The sequence below is a fragment of the Sphaerodactylus townsendi genome, linkage group LG03, assembly GCF_021028975.2.
Source record: "Sphaerodactylus townsendi isolate TG3544 linkage group LG03, MPM_Stown_v2.3, whole genome shotgun sequence".
Lineage (NCBI taxonomy): Eukaryota > Metazoa > Chordata > Lepidosauria > Squamata > Sphaerodactylidae > Sphaerodactylus > Sphaerodactylus townsendi.
The window spans coordinates 23,209,026-23,223,945 of NC_059427.1; the positions used below are offsets into that span (position 1 = coordinate 23,209,026).

Consider the following 14,920-nt stretch of genomic DNA (forward strand, 5'->3'; position numbering starts at 1 on the left):
GGCCTCCCAGCTCCTAGTCCAACACTATCCATGCTGGCTTTCACTTCTGAATAAGTGCATACATACACACTCTCTCTGTGCATATGTAACCTCAGCTTGTGGGTTCTGTGGGGCAGAACTTGGAAGAAGTTTGCAACAACTAAATTTTTAAACAAAAATGGTTTACTTTCTTTAACATATGACAATTATCAAACATTAAACCACAACCATTCGCGTTGCACCTGCCGCAATTTTATAAAGTGAACCAAATTCACACAGGCCCACATATACTCCTAGAAAGGGGAGCAATAAGAGACGTGATAGCATCACTGTTATTAACTACCCTCTGAAAGGCTGAACATCCATAGAAAATAACGTATCTGATGAAGAATCATCTCGAAAACGGCAAAAGTAACGCGAAAACCGTTTAGGTGGATTGAGATACGGACTCTTTGCTTTGCTAATGGATTGGAGATACGGACTATTTGCAGTGGTGGGATCCAACCAGTTCTCACCACTTCTCTAGAGAAGGGGTTACTAAAGCAACCTCCCTGCCAAATAGGGACTGGAGGTGTGTGTGTGCGGCGGCGCCACTGTTTGAATCCCACCACCATCGGAACCTGTTATTAAAATTTTTGGATCCCACCACTGACTATTTGTCCTTCTTGAAGCTTGAATTCCAGGACAATAAGGGAGAACTGTAATGTTACCCTTTTAAAGAAATTTCTGTAATAGCCTAATGTATGGAACTGTAGATATTATTATTGCACTTGCACTTCACGTATTATGTTAATTGCACTGTTCACTTTATAAAGTTGCGGCAGGTGCAACGTGAATTGTTGTTGTTTGATGTCATATTGACGTTGCACTAATGTAGAGAATATAACTGTGTTAATTATCAAACATTAACATTTAACTTAACACTTCAAGCTCCTGTTCAAGTTTCATTCCAAGTCCTTCCAATTACAGTCTGATAATGCCAAGTCCATTCTTCCTGCTGGTGGTTGGCTCATGGAGACTGCAGAGGCTGGGTGAACTGGATTCAAGATGTTGAAGGTCCCCAGAAAAACTCTCACCAGTTACATACCAAAAGCCCTGAAACAATAAATTCTAATATTTACAATATAGCAAAAAAATAAACAACTCCCTTCCTACTAGTTCCCAACAACATTGTAGTTACCTTAAACAAGGTGTTAAGGGTTTACAGGTCCCAGCCTGGTAGCCTTGCTTCCTCCAACCTCATGAGTTCTGCAGTCTTCTGCTTCTTTTCAGACTCCATCCCTTTCTGGGTCATCCCATTCTTAGCATAGGGGTTACACATACACACTCATTCCTTCTTTCTCTGTCATATACACACAGAAAGAATACGCATTTCATTTCATTAACCTTTGATTTCTTGGATCTTTCATCTTTCCTGAAATGAAAGAAAGAATACCCCTTATTCCCATCTTGAGGGATGCCATAGATAGTCTTTTGCCTTTAATAGTTTTATGTCATGGAGATATTCAACTGGTACAAGTTCTCTAATCAATACATAGCTGTAAAGCAGCTGCAGCCATTGTATGGCTAACTCCACCTTCTGTGGCAGCCCCTTCATGGCTATGCCCACCAGCCTGTGTCACAGTTCCAAAGGTGACCATAGGTTGGGGACCCCTGTAGTAAACGCCACACCATATTTGCTACTGTGAGAACTGGATTCACAGTGTTAGGTTGGTTTGTTGTTTAAGTTGCTTAAGGTGTTGAATTTTGTGCCAAAACAGAACATAACTCACAGCTTTTGTCCCATATGTGTGGGATGTAGCAGTGACATCTGTGGCTGCACACTGTGTGGGTAGGGCGAGGCACACGTGTGACTTGGTGTGGGAGGAAAGTTGGGTCTGCTGTAAGAACCCGTGTTCCTGAATGATTCCACTCACCTTGAGTGAGACCCGTGTCCTCCTTGTTCGTCAACAGGTGCACGGTCGCTGTGTCTGCAAACACAACACCAAAGGGCTGAACTGTCAAGAGTGTGACAGCTTCTTCAACGAGTTGCCCTGGCGGCCAGCTGAAGGGCGCCGCACCAATGCTTGTAAAAGTGAGTGGAGATTGGCTGCCTGAAGAGGAATGCCTGAAATTGGGCTGTGTCTCCTGAGGGAAAACTAGGCCAGAGAGAGGTAGCATCTGGCAAGTAGAAGAGCTTCCCCCTATACGCATGATAAAATTCTACTATCTCTTATCCCAAGAGAGAATGTGGGACCTTTAAGAACTTACTCTGCTTATAGGGGAAGGAGGAGGTTCGACCCATCACTAAATTCTGGGACTTCGTAGCTAACAGTGACAAGGTCAACTTGACCATTTGAGGGAGGTGACTGCCTCAGAAGACAGAATGAAAAGGCTGTGAATTGTCATTGAATTAAATAAATGATATCTATTTTTAAAATTGGGGTACTATGGGGGTTGGGCAGTGTATATCTTGAATGAAAATTGTGTGATTGTTTACCATGCTTCAACATTGCATCTAATGATACTCCCAAGTTTCTTGCAGGTTCAGCTTGTGGAACCCTTGAAAAACAAATATTTGCATGATATATTCATTGTATTGTTCTGTTTCTATCTGCATGGAGGTTATTTTTACATGGGACATCTCATCAGTGGCTTTGTTGTGGGATTTTTAAGGGATTTGAAATGGGTATTATAAGCAGCCATTCTCATGTCCATGTTTATATAGTGGTCCCTGAGTTGGATCAGTTTCTCCACCTCTACAGAGGAAAAACAAATACATTATTCCCTTGTTTCCTATCAGCGTGTTTTCTGGCACCCTCTTGCTTCTTCCTCAGAGAATCTCTTCCGAAAAGCAAAGGGTTAAGCCTAGATTTTCTCTACCCCATTGAAACAGGGGGTGCTTTAGAAAAGCCCAAACACCTTTGTGTTGGGGAACACACTTTCAGAGACAGTTGCCTCCACTGTAGGAAGATGCTGGGCTTTTTTGTGGAACCTTCTAATATTTTGAATTGACCCAGTGGCGGTCATTTTGTCATTGGTCCCATCCTTTATGGCTGCCATTTTGTGTCGGTGCCCATGGTCTCTTCTCAGAATTCCAAAACAATCCACAGGCTTAGTTTGGTTGGGGACCTCTCTAGCCCACACAAGAGGCAACATGAGAGATTGTGCTTTGCTGTTTCTCATAATTTCTAGAAGAGACTAATAAATATTTAGGTGTTATGGGCAGAGAATAGGTTTGTGACCCAGCATGTCAGCATGTGTTACTGTCTCCACAGAGTGTAACTGCAATGAGCATTCACACAAGTGCCACTTCGACATGGCTGTGTACCTGGCTATGGGCAACACCAGCGGCGGGGTCTGTGACAACTGTCAACACAACACCATGGGGCGCAACTGCCAGCTCTGCAAACCCTTCTATTACAAGGACCCCACCAAGGATATTCGTGATCCCAGCGTGTGCCGTGGTGACTATCCGTGCCTTTGCAGTGGGAAGTGCCCAGGAGGGGTGATGCTTAGGAGATGTCTCATTTCAGGCAGGGGTGAAGGACTTTCCTGAACCTCAGAAAGGAAGACTACCCCTCAGTGCTGGAAAGATTTTCAGAGGCTGGTAGCATCTGGATTTGCCGATGGTACCAAAGTTTTGCTAGTTCCTGACCCCTGTCTTCAGAGTTCAGAACATAAATTTTGAGACTTCAGGTTCTGATTCCACTGTGAAGTATCATAATCCTTAATTCCTAGGACCAGAATGAGTTAAGCTTCCTTCTGGAAAATGGTTAGTTCAGAGCCCGTTGTGTGCAAAGAATGCTGAGAACTTGGAGGGTGGGGCTCTAGTCTAGTGGCTTCTTTTAAAAGGGAACGTGACCTTGGCATGTTGCCCTGAGGACACTGGGGCCCCAACAGCGGCACACAGCATGAACAAAAGAACGTAAGAAAGAGCCTGCTGGATCAGACCAGAGTCCACCTAGTCCAGCACTCTGCTACTCGCAGTGGCCCACCTGGTGCCTTTGGGAGCTCACATGCAGGATGTGAAAGCAATGGCCTGCTGCTGCTGCTGCTGCTGCTCCTGAGCACCTGGTCTGCTAAGGCATTTGCAACCTCAGATCAAGGAGGATCAGGATTAATAGCCATAGATGGACTTCTCCTCCATAAATCTGTCCAAGCCCCTTTTAAAGCTATCCAGGTTAGTGACCATCACCATCATGAGCGAGCGTTTAGCTTTGAAAGCTAAGTTGAGCCTCCAAATTCTAACTCTTCCATTGGGTACCATTTCTTGCCTGTTGGTTGTTTGGAGAGGACACCAAGACTTCCGATTAGATTAGATTAGAGTGTTCTTCCTCCCCTGCCCCCACCTCCTGTGTTAAGTCAATGTATTCAACTTCTGTGTTGAATTTAGTCTGTGATTAAGTATATTTGCTGGCATTTAAAGGACAGAAGAGCCTGAAGTTAGCTTTAGGGCTGGATTAAGTTTTTCCCCCTCTAAAGCTCTCTTTGCATCTTGCATCATGGACTCAGTTCTGTTTGCACCTCTAACGTCACCTCCTTTTCACTTGCTTTCCAGCCTGTGACTGTGACCCTGACGGCACACTCAATGGCGGAGTGTGCGACACGCATGACGATCCGGCTCTGAGGCTGATTGCCGGACAGTGCCGCTGCAAAGAGCATGTGCAGGGACCACGGTGCGACAAATGCAAACCTGGCTTCTTTGGACTGAGCGTGGAAAACCCACAAGGCTGTCAACGTAGGTGCCCTTGTCTCTGAGGGGTTTGGTTGGTCTGTGTCGGCCCTCAAAGCAACATGGAGCTTCCGTTGCTATTTCTTCCACCATAGGGTGTGTTTGTGGGTGAAATTCTGGGAAGTTCTGGTATCACCTTTCAAGGGCCAGGTGTTGATCTTGGACAGGGTGACCTTGGACCTGTCTCTGAGTCTAAGTTTAGCCATAGTTTAGCCCTGAGGGGAAAATGAGATAGCTGTTTGTGGCCTTCTGTGGAGGCACACATTGCAAGCACAGTCCCAATGTGTGCCTGCACAGAAGACCACTCAAGTAAGTGCAACATTGTTTTAATTTCACATCCCTTGTCCTCAGGGCCTTGGAAGAAGGCTGGAATATGAAAGGAATAGCTATGTTTAAAATGTATTTCTGAGCTTAGAGAATGAAGGCTGTTTAGTCTGAATGATTTGATCCATTCTCCCTCCCAGGCTGCCAGTGCGACCCACGAGGCACTGTGCAGGATGGGCCTCAGTGTGACGCCATCACAGGTGACTGTTTCTGCAAACGTTTGGTTACTGGACGTAGCTGCAGCCAATGTCTGGTGAGTGTCAAGCAGTCCTTTCTTTAGATTCTTATAAGTGACATTGCTTCCTGGGCTGGACACACCTTAGTGCCGTAATGGCAAACCTTTGGCACTCCAGGTGTTATGGACTACAATTCCCAACAGCCCCTGCCAGCATGGCCAATTGGCCATTCTGCAGGGGCTGATGGGAATTGTAGTCCATAACATCTGGAGTGCCAAAGGTTCGCCACCACTGCCTTAGTGGAACCATCCATGTATCCTCTGCTGTTCCTGCCCAAAGTCCTTACACCTGAGAACATAACAGAAGCTGCCTTCTGTCAAGTCAGATGATTGATGCATCTGGCTCAGTATTCTGACTAGTAGGGGCTCTCCAAGATCATGGACAGAGGTTTTTCCCCAATGGCTACTACCTGAGATCGTTTCTTGGGATGCCAGATGTGTCTCTTGGACCCTTCTGCCTGCAGAGTGTGGCCTTTGCTGGTCACCTGTGCCCTTTCCCCAAGGCATGGGCTTGTCTGGCATCTGAGGCCAGGCCCTCTTGCCCTCAAACTCAGAATTGTACTCCTAGGCCAACAAGCCTCTTAGATCGAGAAGATCACAGCAGTCCACTCACCCACCAAGTTCCTCCTGTCTCCAAAGGAAGGGTGATTGCTGAATATGTTCTCCTCCTGGATGGATGTCCTTCTTTTACTTTCACTGTCTAGCTCTGTCAGATAAAAAGGGTCCCTAACGTGTTCTTTGTTTCTTTTCAGCCTGAACACTGGGCCCTGAGCCCTGACCTGCACGGCTGCCGGCCGTGTGACTGTGATGTAGGAGGTGCTCATGACAATCAGTAAGGAAATGGCAGAGTGTTGGGCCCCATGGAGGGGCGGCCCAGGAACCCAGCAGTGCGGAGTTCCTAAATGTGCCCAGGGACTGATTTAGTAAATTATAGGGGGAGATGTAGGGAGAGGCTGGTAGCACTGCTGTGGCAAAGGAACAAGATTGCTTTGGGAGGTGAGGTGAGGAGAGGCCCAATCTGTCATTCTGCAACTATCTACCCCTCCTTGCCATAGGTGCGCCACTGAAACGGGACAGTGCCGTTGCCGCAACCACATAGTGGGCCGGCAGTGCAACCAAGTGCAGACGGGCTACTACCACATTGCATTGGACCACTTCACATATGAGGCGGAAGAGGCCCGACTTCGCCAGGTGAGAAAATGGCTACCGGTATGAAGGGGCCAGGAACCGTCACCCCACCTCCCACCCTCCCATACACACACTGGGTCAGTGGTGGGATCCAAAAATTTTAGTAACAGGTTCCCATGGTGGTGGGATTCAAACTGTGGCGTAGCGCCAATGGGGCTGGGTGGGGCACAACGGGGGCATGGCCGGGCATTCTGAGGGCGGGGCATTCCTTGGTGGGGCTGTGGCAAGGACGCAGCTGCTGAGCTGGTCCTTGGGCGGGAAACGAATGCACGCAGGCGCAGGCTGCCACGCACGCCGGTGCACCTCCTGCTAGACTGCTTCAAGTTCTGCGCGCTACTGCTGAGAGGAGGGGCGTAACTAAGGCAAAAATCACGTGGCAAAATCACCAATTAGTAACCCCCTCTCGGCACACACAAATAATTAGTAAGCTACTCTCGGGAACCTGTGAGGACCTGCTGGATCCCACCTCTGCACTGGGTGAGGATCTGGAGCTGTGTGCTGGGTCCAGTGAGCCAAGAAGCACTTGAAAGGAGAACTGGAGTCAGGGCTAGTGCAGAAGGGTCTGTTAGCCTTGGCCCTCTGCCATGCTGTGGGTGTGAATGAAATAATTGTGTGTATCCAACTTAGACACAGTTGTGAATGCTCAGTGTACCTACCAGTCTTTTAAGACGGAAGAAACCCTGTGTGACTGATAGCAGATTTGTCCTTACTCATGCTTGGTGAAGATCCCGAGTCAGTATTGGTATTGTATTTATATCCCACTCTTTGTTGTTGTTGTTAATTTTGTTCAATATCACGGCTGCCAGTTCTTTAGCTGGTTGTTGGGTTTTCGTTACAATTCAAGTCTCACCCAGAGGCCTCGGACATTGTAATGTATCAGCGTAGTATTCATGCAGATCCCAGCAGGGCAGCCTTCTGAATCTGACAGATGTCAATTTTGTCGATTTGAAGATGTTTCAAGTGTGGTCCTAGTGTTTTCAGAATGGCGCCCAGGGGATGACCTCAGCTGATTGGCGCCCAGGGGATGACCTCAGTATTTTCAGAATGGCCACTGTCGATTTTCAAACTGTGGTATTTAATGACCTTCTCATGTTCTTTTTCAACAACCCGCTGTCAACAGGTATTGCTATGTCGATGATGGTCACTTTCTTGTCCTCTATCACTGTGATGTCTGGTATATTATGTGCCAACACTTTATCTGTTTGGATTCGAAAGTCCCACAGAATCTTGACCTTCTCATTTTTCATGACTTTCTCTGGACAGTGTTCCCACCAGTTTTTAGCTGTCCTAATGTTGTAATTTTTACATAAATTCCAGTGGATCGTCTTGGCCACATAGTTGTGTCTCTGTACTCAGTCTGGGCGATCTTTTTCCATAGCTGAATACATGATCTACCATTTGATCAGCTCCCTTGCACAATCTGTACTTTGCATCATCAGGACTTTCCATTTGGCCTTGATTGCATTTGTCCTAATTGCCTGCTCTTGAGCAGCTAAAATCAGTGATTCAGTTTCCTTTTTGAGAGTTCCAGTTGTTAACCACAGCCAGGTCTTTTCATGGTCCACCTTGTCCTTGATCTTCTCCAGAAATTGGTTGAGCAATGCTTTGTTGTGCCAGTTTTCAGTCCTAGTTTTCATCACATTTTCCTGTACTTCTGTTTGGTTTTCTGAGCTTTCAGTAAATGCCTGTTCCTCACTTCAATCAACGCCTATTCTTGGCTATCATTGATGTAATTGGCCAGCACATGTTTCTCCTCCTCCATTGTTCGTTTTACTTGCAGTAATACTCTACCACCAGATCTCCAGGGAAGGTATAAGTATCACTGTGTGGGTGTAAGGCATGGTCCATTATCATAAGCTTTTGAGTTTTTCTATCCAATGCATCCAAATCAGCCCGTGTCCAGTTTATTATTCCAGTGGTGTACCTGATGATGGGTATGGTGTTCATGGCCTTGATGCTATTCCTACCATTTAATTTGGATTTCAAAATTTTCCTGACCCTCTGAGTGTGCTCTCTGCTGACCACGGTCTTCAGTTGCCAATGCTTGATGTTATCCAGCTGCAAAATGCCCAGGTATTTATAGGTTTCCTTTTGGTTACACTTGATTAGTTGGTCATCAGGCATTTCTATGCTGTCACTCTCTGTGATCTTGCCCCTCTTTATCGTGGTGCATTTTTCCAGACCAAACTCCATCAAAATGTCTGTGCTGAATATTTGGATTGTGTTCTCTAGTGACTGGATTTCTGTGTCTGATTTCCTGTAGAGCTTCAAATCATCCATGTACAGCAAATACAAGATTTTTTTCTGAGTCTTTAGCCCAGGGGTCAGCAACCTTTAACACTCAAAGAGCCATTTGGACTCTTTTTCCACGGAAAAGAAAACACTTGGAGCCGCAAATACTTTTTGACATTTAAAATGAAGATAACACTGAATATATTGTTTTTTTACCTTTTTACTCCGCTCATTCTCAGAAGCGCATGGATGCGCCCCCGCCCTGCTGCCTGCAGGGGGGGCGAGGATGCGGCCGGTGGCTCAGCCTAGCCAGCCACCAGGAAAGCGCCCGCCCCGCTCCAACGGTGCGGGTGAGAGATAATGGATGTGCCCGCCCTGCTGCCTGCAGGGCAGGCGAGGATGGGATCAGCAGCTCGGCTCATGGAGCCACAGTGCAAGGGCAGAAGAGCTGCATGCGGCTCTTGAGCCGCGGGTTCCAGACCCCTGCTTTAGCCATTTGATATCCCAACTTTGTTTTCTTTAAAGTCATTCTTAGTGGGATCATGGCGATGATAGACAGTAAGGGAGATAGTGAATCACCTTGGAAAATTCCTCACTTGATGTTGATGGTTCTGTAGTTTTCATTTCTGACTGTCAGTTCAGTTCTCCAGCATCTCGTTGCTTTTTCAGTGACTGCTCAAATGTTTTGCTGACGCCAACGGTTTCCAAGCATTTCATGATCCAACTGTGGGGCAGTGAGTCGAATGCCTTCTTGTAATCAATCCAGACCATATGCAAATTTCTTTTTTTATTTTTATTTATTTATTATGTATTATTGGGTCTTGTATACCGCCCTACCCCCGAAGGGCTCTGGTGTATTTACAATTCTCAGTTATCATTTTGTCTACCAGGAGTTGTGCACACTTGATCTTTTCCTTCAGTTCCTATTGCCTTTCAGTCAGTTCATCAGTTGTTTTAATGGTAACTTGCTCCAGTGGTTGAACTATCGTTTGCTCTTCTGTATTGGCATTTTCCTCTGGCAGTTCTACTGTTACATCTCCTGATGTTTCTGGAGTATGTACTGTTCTTTCTTCTGGTGTTACAGTTGATTTTTTCCCCACAATTTTTCTGAATTTATTCCAGTTCTATCTCTGAAAACACTTTATTTTGCATGATGGACCTTCTTTGATCTGCTAGTCCTTGCTCAGTGATATTCAAATCTAGATATTGTTGTTCCCACAGGACGCACATTTGCTTCAAGTATCCTCTTTTTTCTGGCTCTGAGTTGTAGTAACAGGCCACAGTGGCATGATTTTCTTGTGCACTATACTTGTGCCTTTTTGATAGTTGGTCTGCTTAGAGCCCACTTGTTGATGCATGCCCAGGGACCTCAGCATGCGACATGGCCCTTGTTAACCCACGCAACGACTGATGTGGTATCAGATTATTTTGTATTGCTTTCATCATACTGAATGGGTTGGTGGACGCTCTTGAAATGGTTTCTTGATTGAGACCTGTCTGGCTTGGGAGACCCTTCTGGTAGAATATACTGCCTCCAGCATAGCTGTCAATGTCATCGAAGCATGCAAGCCCCTTCCCCACAACAAGGGGGTGTCCTCGAGAAGTTATTATTATTTAAAGTCACAGCTGCCAGATTTTCAGCTGGTGTTGGCCTTCACATGCATCAGGTTCTTCTCAAGAACCTAGGATGCTATAATGCAGTGATTCTCAACCTTCCTAATGCCGCAACCCTTTAATGTTGTGGTGCCCCGCAACCCTACCATTTATCCATTTTACAGATGGAGAACACTGATGCAGAGAGTCTTAGGCGACCCCTGTGAAAGAGTCGTTTGACCCCCAAAGGGGTCGCGACCCACAGGTTGAGAACCGCTGCTATAATGTATCAACATAGCAAAGTGGCCTTTTGTCATTGACGAATGGATATCTATTTATTTGGCATTTATACCGCTCTCCCCACAAACGGGCTGAGAGCATGGATATACAATTAGAACAATATGCAAAATAGTTCTTAATGTGAGAACCTTCTAAGTACATTCTGCCAGGGTTATGATACGAGGCTCCCAGGTTATTTCCCACTCAGGCACAGAGGAGACCTGAAACTGATTGGCTTTAAGAGTGTTGCAGCATCAAAGCTATTCCTCTAGGACATTTTTATTTGGGATAACGAGATACGTGTTCCTAAATAAGCATCAATTTTGGCTGCTCGTGTGCTGCGAGGCCCAGATAGCTGACAGTTAACATCCAGAGCAGCTAAAACTTTACAAACACGTCGCTCAGGGACAACACTCTTCTTGTCCTGATTCAAAGTCCTTTGCAATACAGAGCAAGGAGCTTCATGGTGTCACATATGCAAGCATGGCTTATGTTTTAGTCTGTTGTTAACGGATAGATTTTTAATGCAGGTTTGGCAGGGATAACACAACGGACTGACACTTAGGGCAGGGGGTGCTGAGGGAACAGTGGCCAGGTGGGAGTTGAGTTTACCTTGTGTTATCTGGCAAGATGGGCAAAATTTTATGTGGTTCTCCTCTTGGCAGGGAGCAGAAGTCATGGAGCGAATGCACCTCACGGGCCACCCGGCCACATGGACTGGGCTGGGGTTTGCCCGGGCTTTGGAGGGCAGCGTGGTGGAGTTCCAAATCAATGATGTGCCCTACTCCATGGAGTATGACATCTTGCTGCGCTATGAACCTCAGGTACCCTCTCTTTGGCCTAGCAGTAGAGTTAGGAGGGTGTGCTTCAAAATTTTTTCCAATTAATTTTGGATTTAAAGTGTGGGTATGGCGCTGTTCTCATTGTCCTGATCTAATGCATACCAGAAGAACATAAGGATGCCAACTTTTAAAACTGTTCAGGCTCCTGAGTCTTTCATGCTAATCTGCCGTGCCAAAATTGAACTTTTTCTGTAGAGGAAAAAGCTTTATTTGTGCCAATAAAAGCACAAAAGCAGGGTCAGGAGAAAAGCTTTTAGCATTCATGATATGACTCTTTTCCTCAACCCTGTGAACTAGAGTCTATTTTAAGAAATTATATACCAGACAAGTTACCTGTAACTGTCTGTCAACATTAGTCTCAGAAGTTATTGTTATGTTTACTATGTCTCTTTTGTCCCTTAATCCCCTCCCTACATCAAGGAACTTTCTAGAATATCTGCCTGTCTCTTTCCCCCTGACTAGAAATCTGGGTCTCTTGCAAGTTTATTAAAGCCAGAGAAATCTGTGGGTAAAGAGGGGCAAGCAAGTGGCAATCCTGTTGCAGTTTGTCTGGTAGAGGACTCAGCCAAGGGTAAATAGGGGATCAAGAATGTAAGCTTGCATTGGGAGTCTGAAGCACTTTCTTCCCTGAAGCTGTCCTATAGCTCTTATAAAAAATGTTCCTCCATTCCCCTCACATCTGTCCTTCCCAGCCCTTGGGTTTTTCCATCTCCTTACCTGAGGTGCTGAATTCCTTTGGCCCACAACCACTTCATCCACACGTTGAGTTGAGAGATTTTGACCTTTAAAGGGGGCTGTAAAGCAGTGCCAGTTTCACCCTTGGCCTGACTTCTCTAGGGAATTGCTGACTGTACCCAGTGGTGGGAGTCAAATAATTTAACAGCCGGTTCCGGTGGTGGGATTCAAATAATTTAACAACCGGTTCCAGTGGTGGGATTCAAATAATTTAACAGCCAGTTCCAGTCGTGGGAGTCAAATAATTCAACAGCCAGTTCCGGTGGTGGGAGTCAAATAATTTAACAGCCGGTTCCGGTGGTGGGAGTCAAATAATTTAACAGCCGGTTCCGGTGGTGGGATTCAAATAATTTAACAGCCTTTTCCGGTGGTGGGAGTCAAATAATTTAACAGCTGGTTCCGGTGGTGGGATTCAAATAATTCAACAGCCGGTTCCGGTGGTGGGATTCAAATAATTCAACAGCTGGTTCTGGTGGTGGGATTGAAATAATTCAACAGCCGGTTCCGGTGGTGGGAGTCAAATAATTTAACAACCGGTTCCAGTGGTGGGATTCAAATAATTTAACAGCCGTTTCCGGTGGTGGGAGTCAAATAATTTAACAGCCGGTTCCGGTGGTGGGATTCAAATAATTTAACAGCCGGTTCCGGTGGTGGGAGTCAAATAATTTAACAGCCGTTTCCGGTGGTGGGATTCAAATAATTTAACAACCGGTTCCGGTGGTGGGATTCAAATAATTTAACAGCCTTTTCCGGTGGTGGGAGTCAAATAATTTAACAGCTGGTTCCGGTGGTGGGATTCAAATAATTCAACAGCCGGTTCCGGTGGTGGGATTCAAATAATTCAACAGCTGGTTCTGGTGGTGGGATTGAAATAATTCAACAGCCGGTTCCGGTGGTGGGAGTCAAATAATTTAACAACCGGTTCCAGTGGTGGGATTCAAATAATTTAACAGCCGGTTCCGGTGGTGGGATTCAAATAATTTAACAACTGGTTGTTTACAAGCACCATTTTAACAACCGGTTCTGCCGGAGTGGTGCGAACCTGCTAAATCCCACCACCGCCTGTATCCCACCTGACCAACCTTCTCCATGAGCACTACTGTATCCTCTTCTCTCCCTGCAGCTACCTGGGACATGGGAGGAGGTGAAGGTGTCTGTTGTGCGGCCTGGGCCTATCCCCACCAGCAGCCCTTGTGGGAACACTATCCCTGCAGATGATTTGATGTCAGTGGCTCTGCCCTCCAGCTCCCGGTGAGTGCTGGCGAATTTGGAATTGATAGCATCTTGGCTTTAGTGCTGATGGAAACTTATGCCTTCCTGGGGAAAAAGAGGCTGGGGAGCTATGGATTTTGATTAGGGAGGTGGAGATGTTTAGTCTGGAGAAGTGTAGGTTAAGGGGTGACATGATAACCATGTTTAAATATTTGAAGGGATGTTATGTCAAAGAGGGAGCAAGCTTGTTTTCTGCTGCCTCAGAGACTAGGACACGGAATAATGAATTCAGGGTGAAGGAAAAGAGATTCCACCTAAACATTAGGAAGGACTTCCTGACCATCAGGGCTGTTCGACAGTGGAATTCACTGCCTCGGAGAGTGGTGGAGTCTCCTTCTTTGGAGGTTTTTAAACAAAAGCTGGATCAGCATATGTGAGGAGTGCTTTGATTGTGTGTTCCTGCATTGCAGGGGGTTGGACTTGATGGCCCTTGTGGTCTCTTCCAACTCTATGATTCTATGATTTATTGAACTATATGACCCTTTGCATCTGAAGGTTTGTGGTACTGCCTCAGCCAGTCTGCCTGGAGCAAGGAATTAGCTATACCATCCGGCTGGAGTTCACTCGCTATGGAGGCCGTGAGCATTTGCAAGGTGCCGCAATACTTCTGGACTCGGTAAGCTCTGGTACATTCAACAGGGAGGTCTATGGTTTGACGGAGGAACCACTCACCAAGTAATACACTGTCCTTCTCTGTGTCTCCCTCATTTCCTTTCTCCAAAAGTTGGTCCTGATACCACGTTACTCCTCCTTAGAGATGTTCATTGCTGGTGATGCTGCCTCTATTGCCCGCAAGGAGGTCTTTGAACGCTACCGCTGTTCCCAGCAGGCTCGCCCTGTGGCTAAGGCGCCCCTTCCAGAGCCTTGTGCTAACTTGATCGCCAGCATGTCTGCCATCATCCTCCAGGGGGCGCTGCGTGAGTGTTTATTGATTATGTTATTTATAGTCAGCCTTCCTTGCTTGGACTCAAGGCAGGCCGAGTGTTGAACTGCCCAAGCATGGAGACCTTGCCTGAGACCTCATCTCACACTGGAAAGTTTGCCCGCATTGCACAGAACTCCTGGTGGGATAAAAGCACAAAGGCAGAGAGGGCGAAATTGTGGCTCGTGTCAGATGGAGACATCTGTGACTCTGCATCCATATTAAGGGGCATGCACAAGTGGGAGCTGTCTGTGCCAAAAATTCATATGGTTTCACTGCCATCCTGTTTTGGCGTGGGGAAGCTAGAGATCTCCCTCCTCTTCATTCTCTGCTTAGGCCTCAAATCACCTTCATGTGATTTGGCCTCCATATGCCACCCGGGAAGGGATTCCCACTGGATTCTCCTCACGTCTCCCAGATCCAACCCAAACATCACATTGAAACACCCACGTGCTTGGTCCAAGATCATACCTCCTTCCCCTGAATAAACAGTCCACTGATCTTATAGCCGCTCCCTAGTTGACCAGGGCTCTGGGATTTTGTTCCCCTGGTCTCCTTCCCCCATTCTCGGCTGCCCTCCTGTCATCTTTCTTGCCACCTCCTTC

At 46.4% G+C, this 14,920-nt stretch overlaps 1 protein-coding gene across 1 annotated transcript in view; it reads left to right on the top strand.

The window, feature by feature from the left end:
* LAMB2 (laminin subunit beta 2) overlaps window positions 1-14,920 on the top strand; it is a 70,850-nt gene that overhangs the window by 22,515 nt on the left and 33,415 nt on the right. The window contains exons 8-17 of the mRNA XM_048487312.1: window positions 1,933-2,053; window positions 3,237-3,425; window positions 4,520-4,699; window positions 5,158-5,270; window positions 6,005-6,084; window positions 6,308-6,443; window positions 11,210-11,368; window positions 13,245-13,372; window positions 13,889-14,009; window positions 14,118-14,310. Of these exons, the coding sequence (XP_048343269.1) occupies window positions 1,933-2,053; window positions 3,237-3,425; window positions 4,520-4,699; window positions 5,158-5,270; window positions 6,005-6,084; window positions 6,308-6,443; window positions 11,210-11,368; window positions 13,245-13,372; window positions 13,889-14,009; window positions 14,118-14,310 (1,420 nt within the window). The remainder of the gene's footprint in view (window positions 1-1,932; window positions 2,054-3,236; window positions 3,426-4,519; window positions 4,700-5,157; window positions 5,271-6,004; window positions 6,085-6,307; window positions 6,444-11,209; window positions 11,369-13,244; window positions 13,373-13,888; window positions 14,010-14,117; window positions 14,311-14,920) is intronic.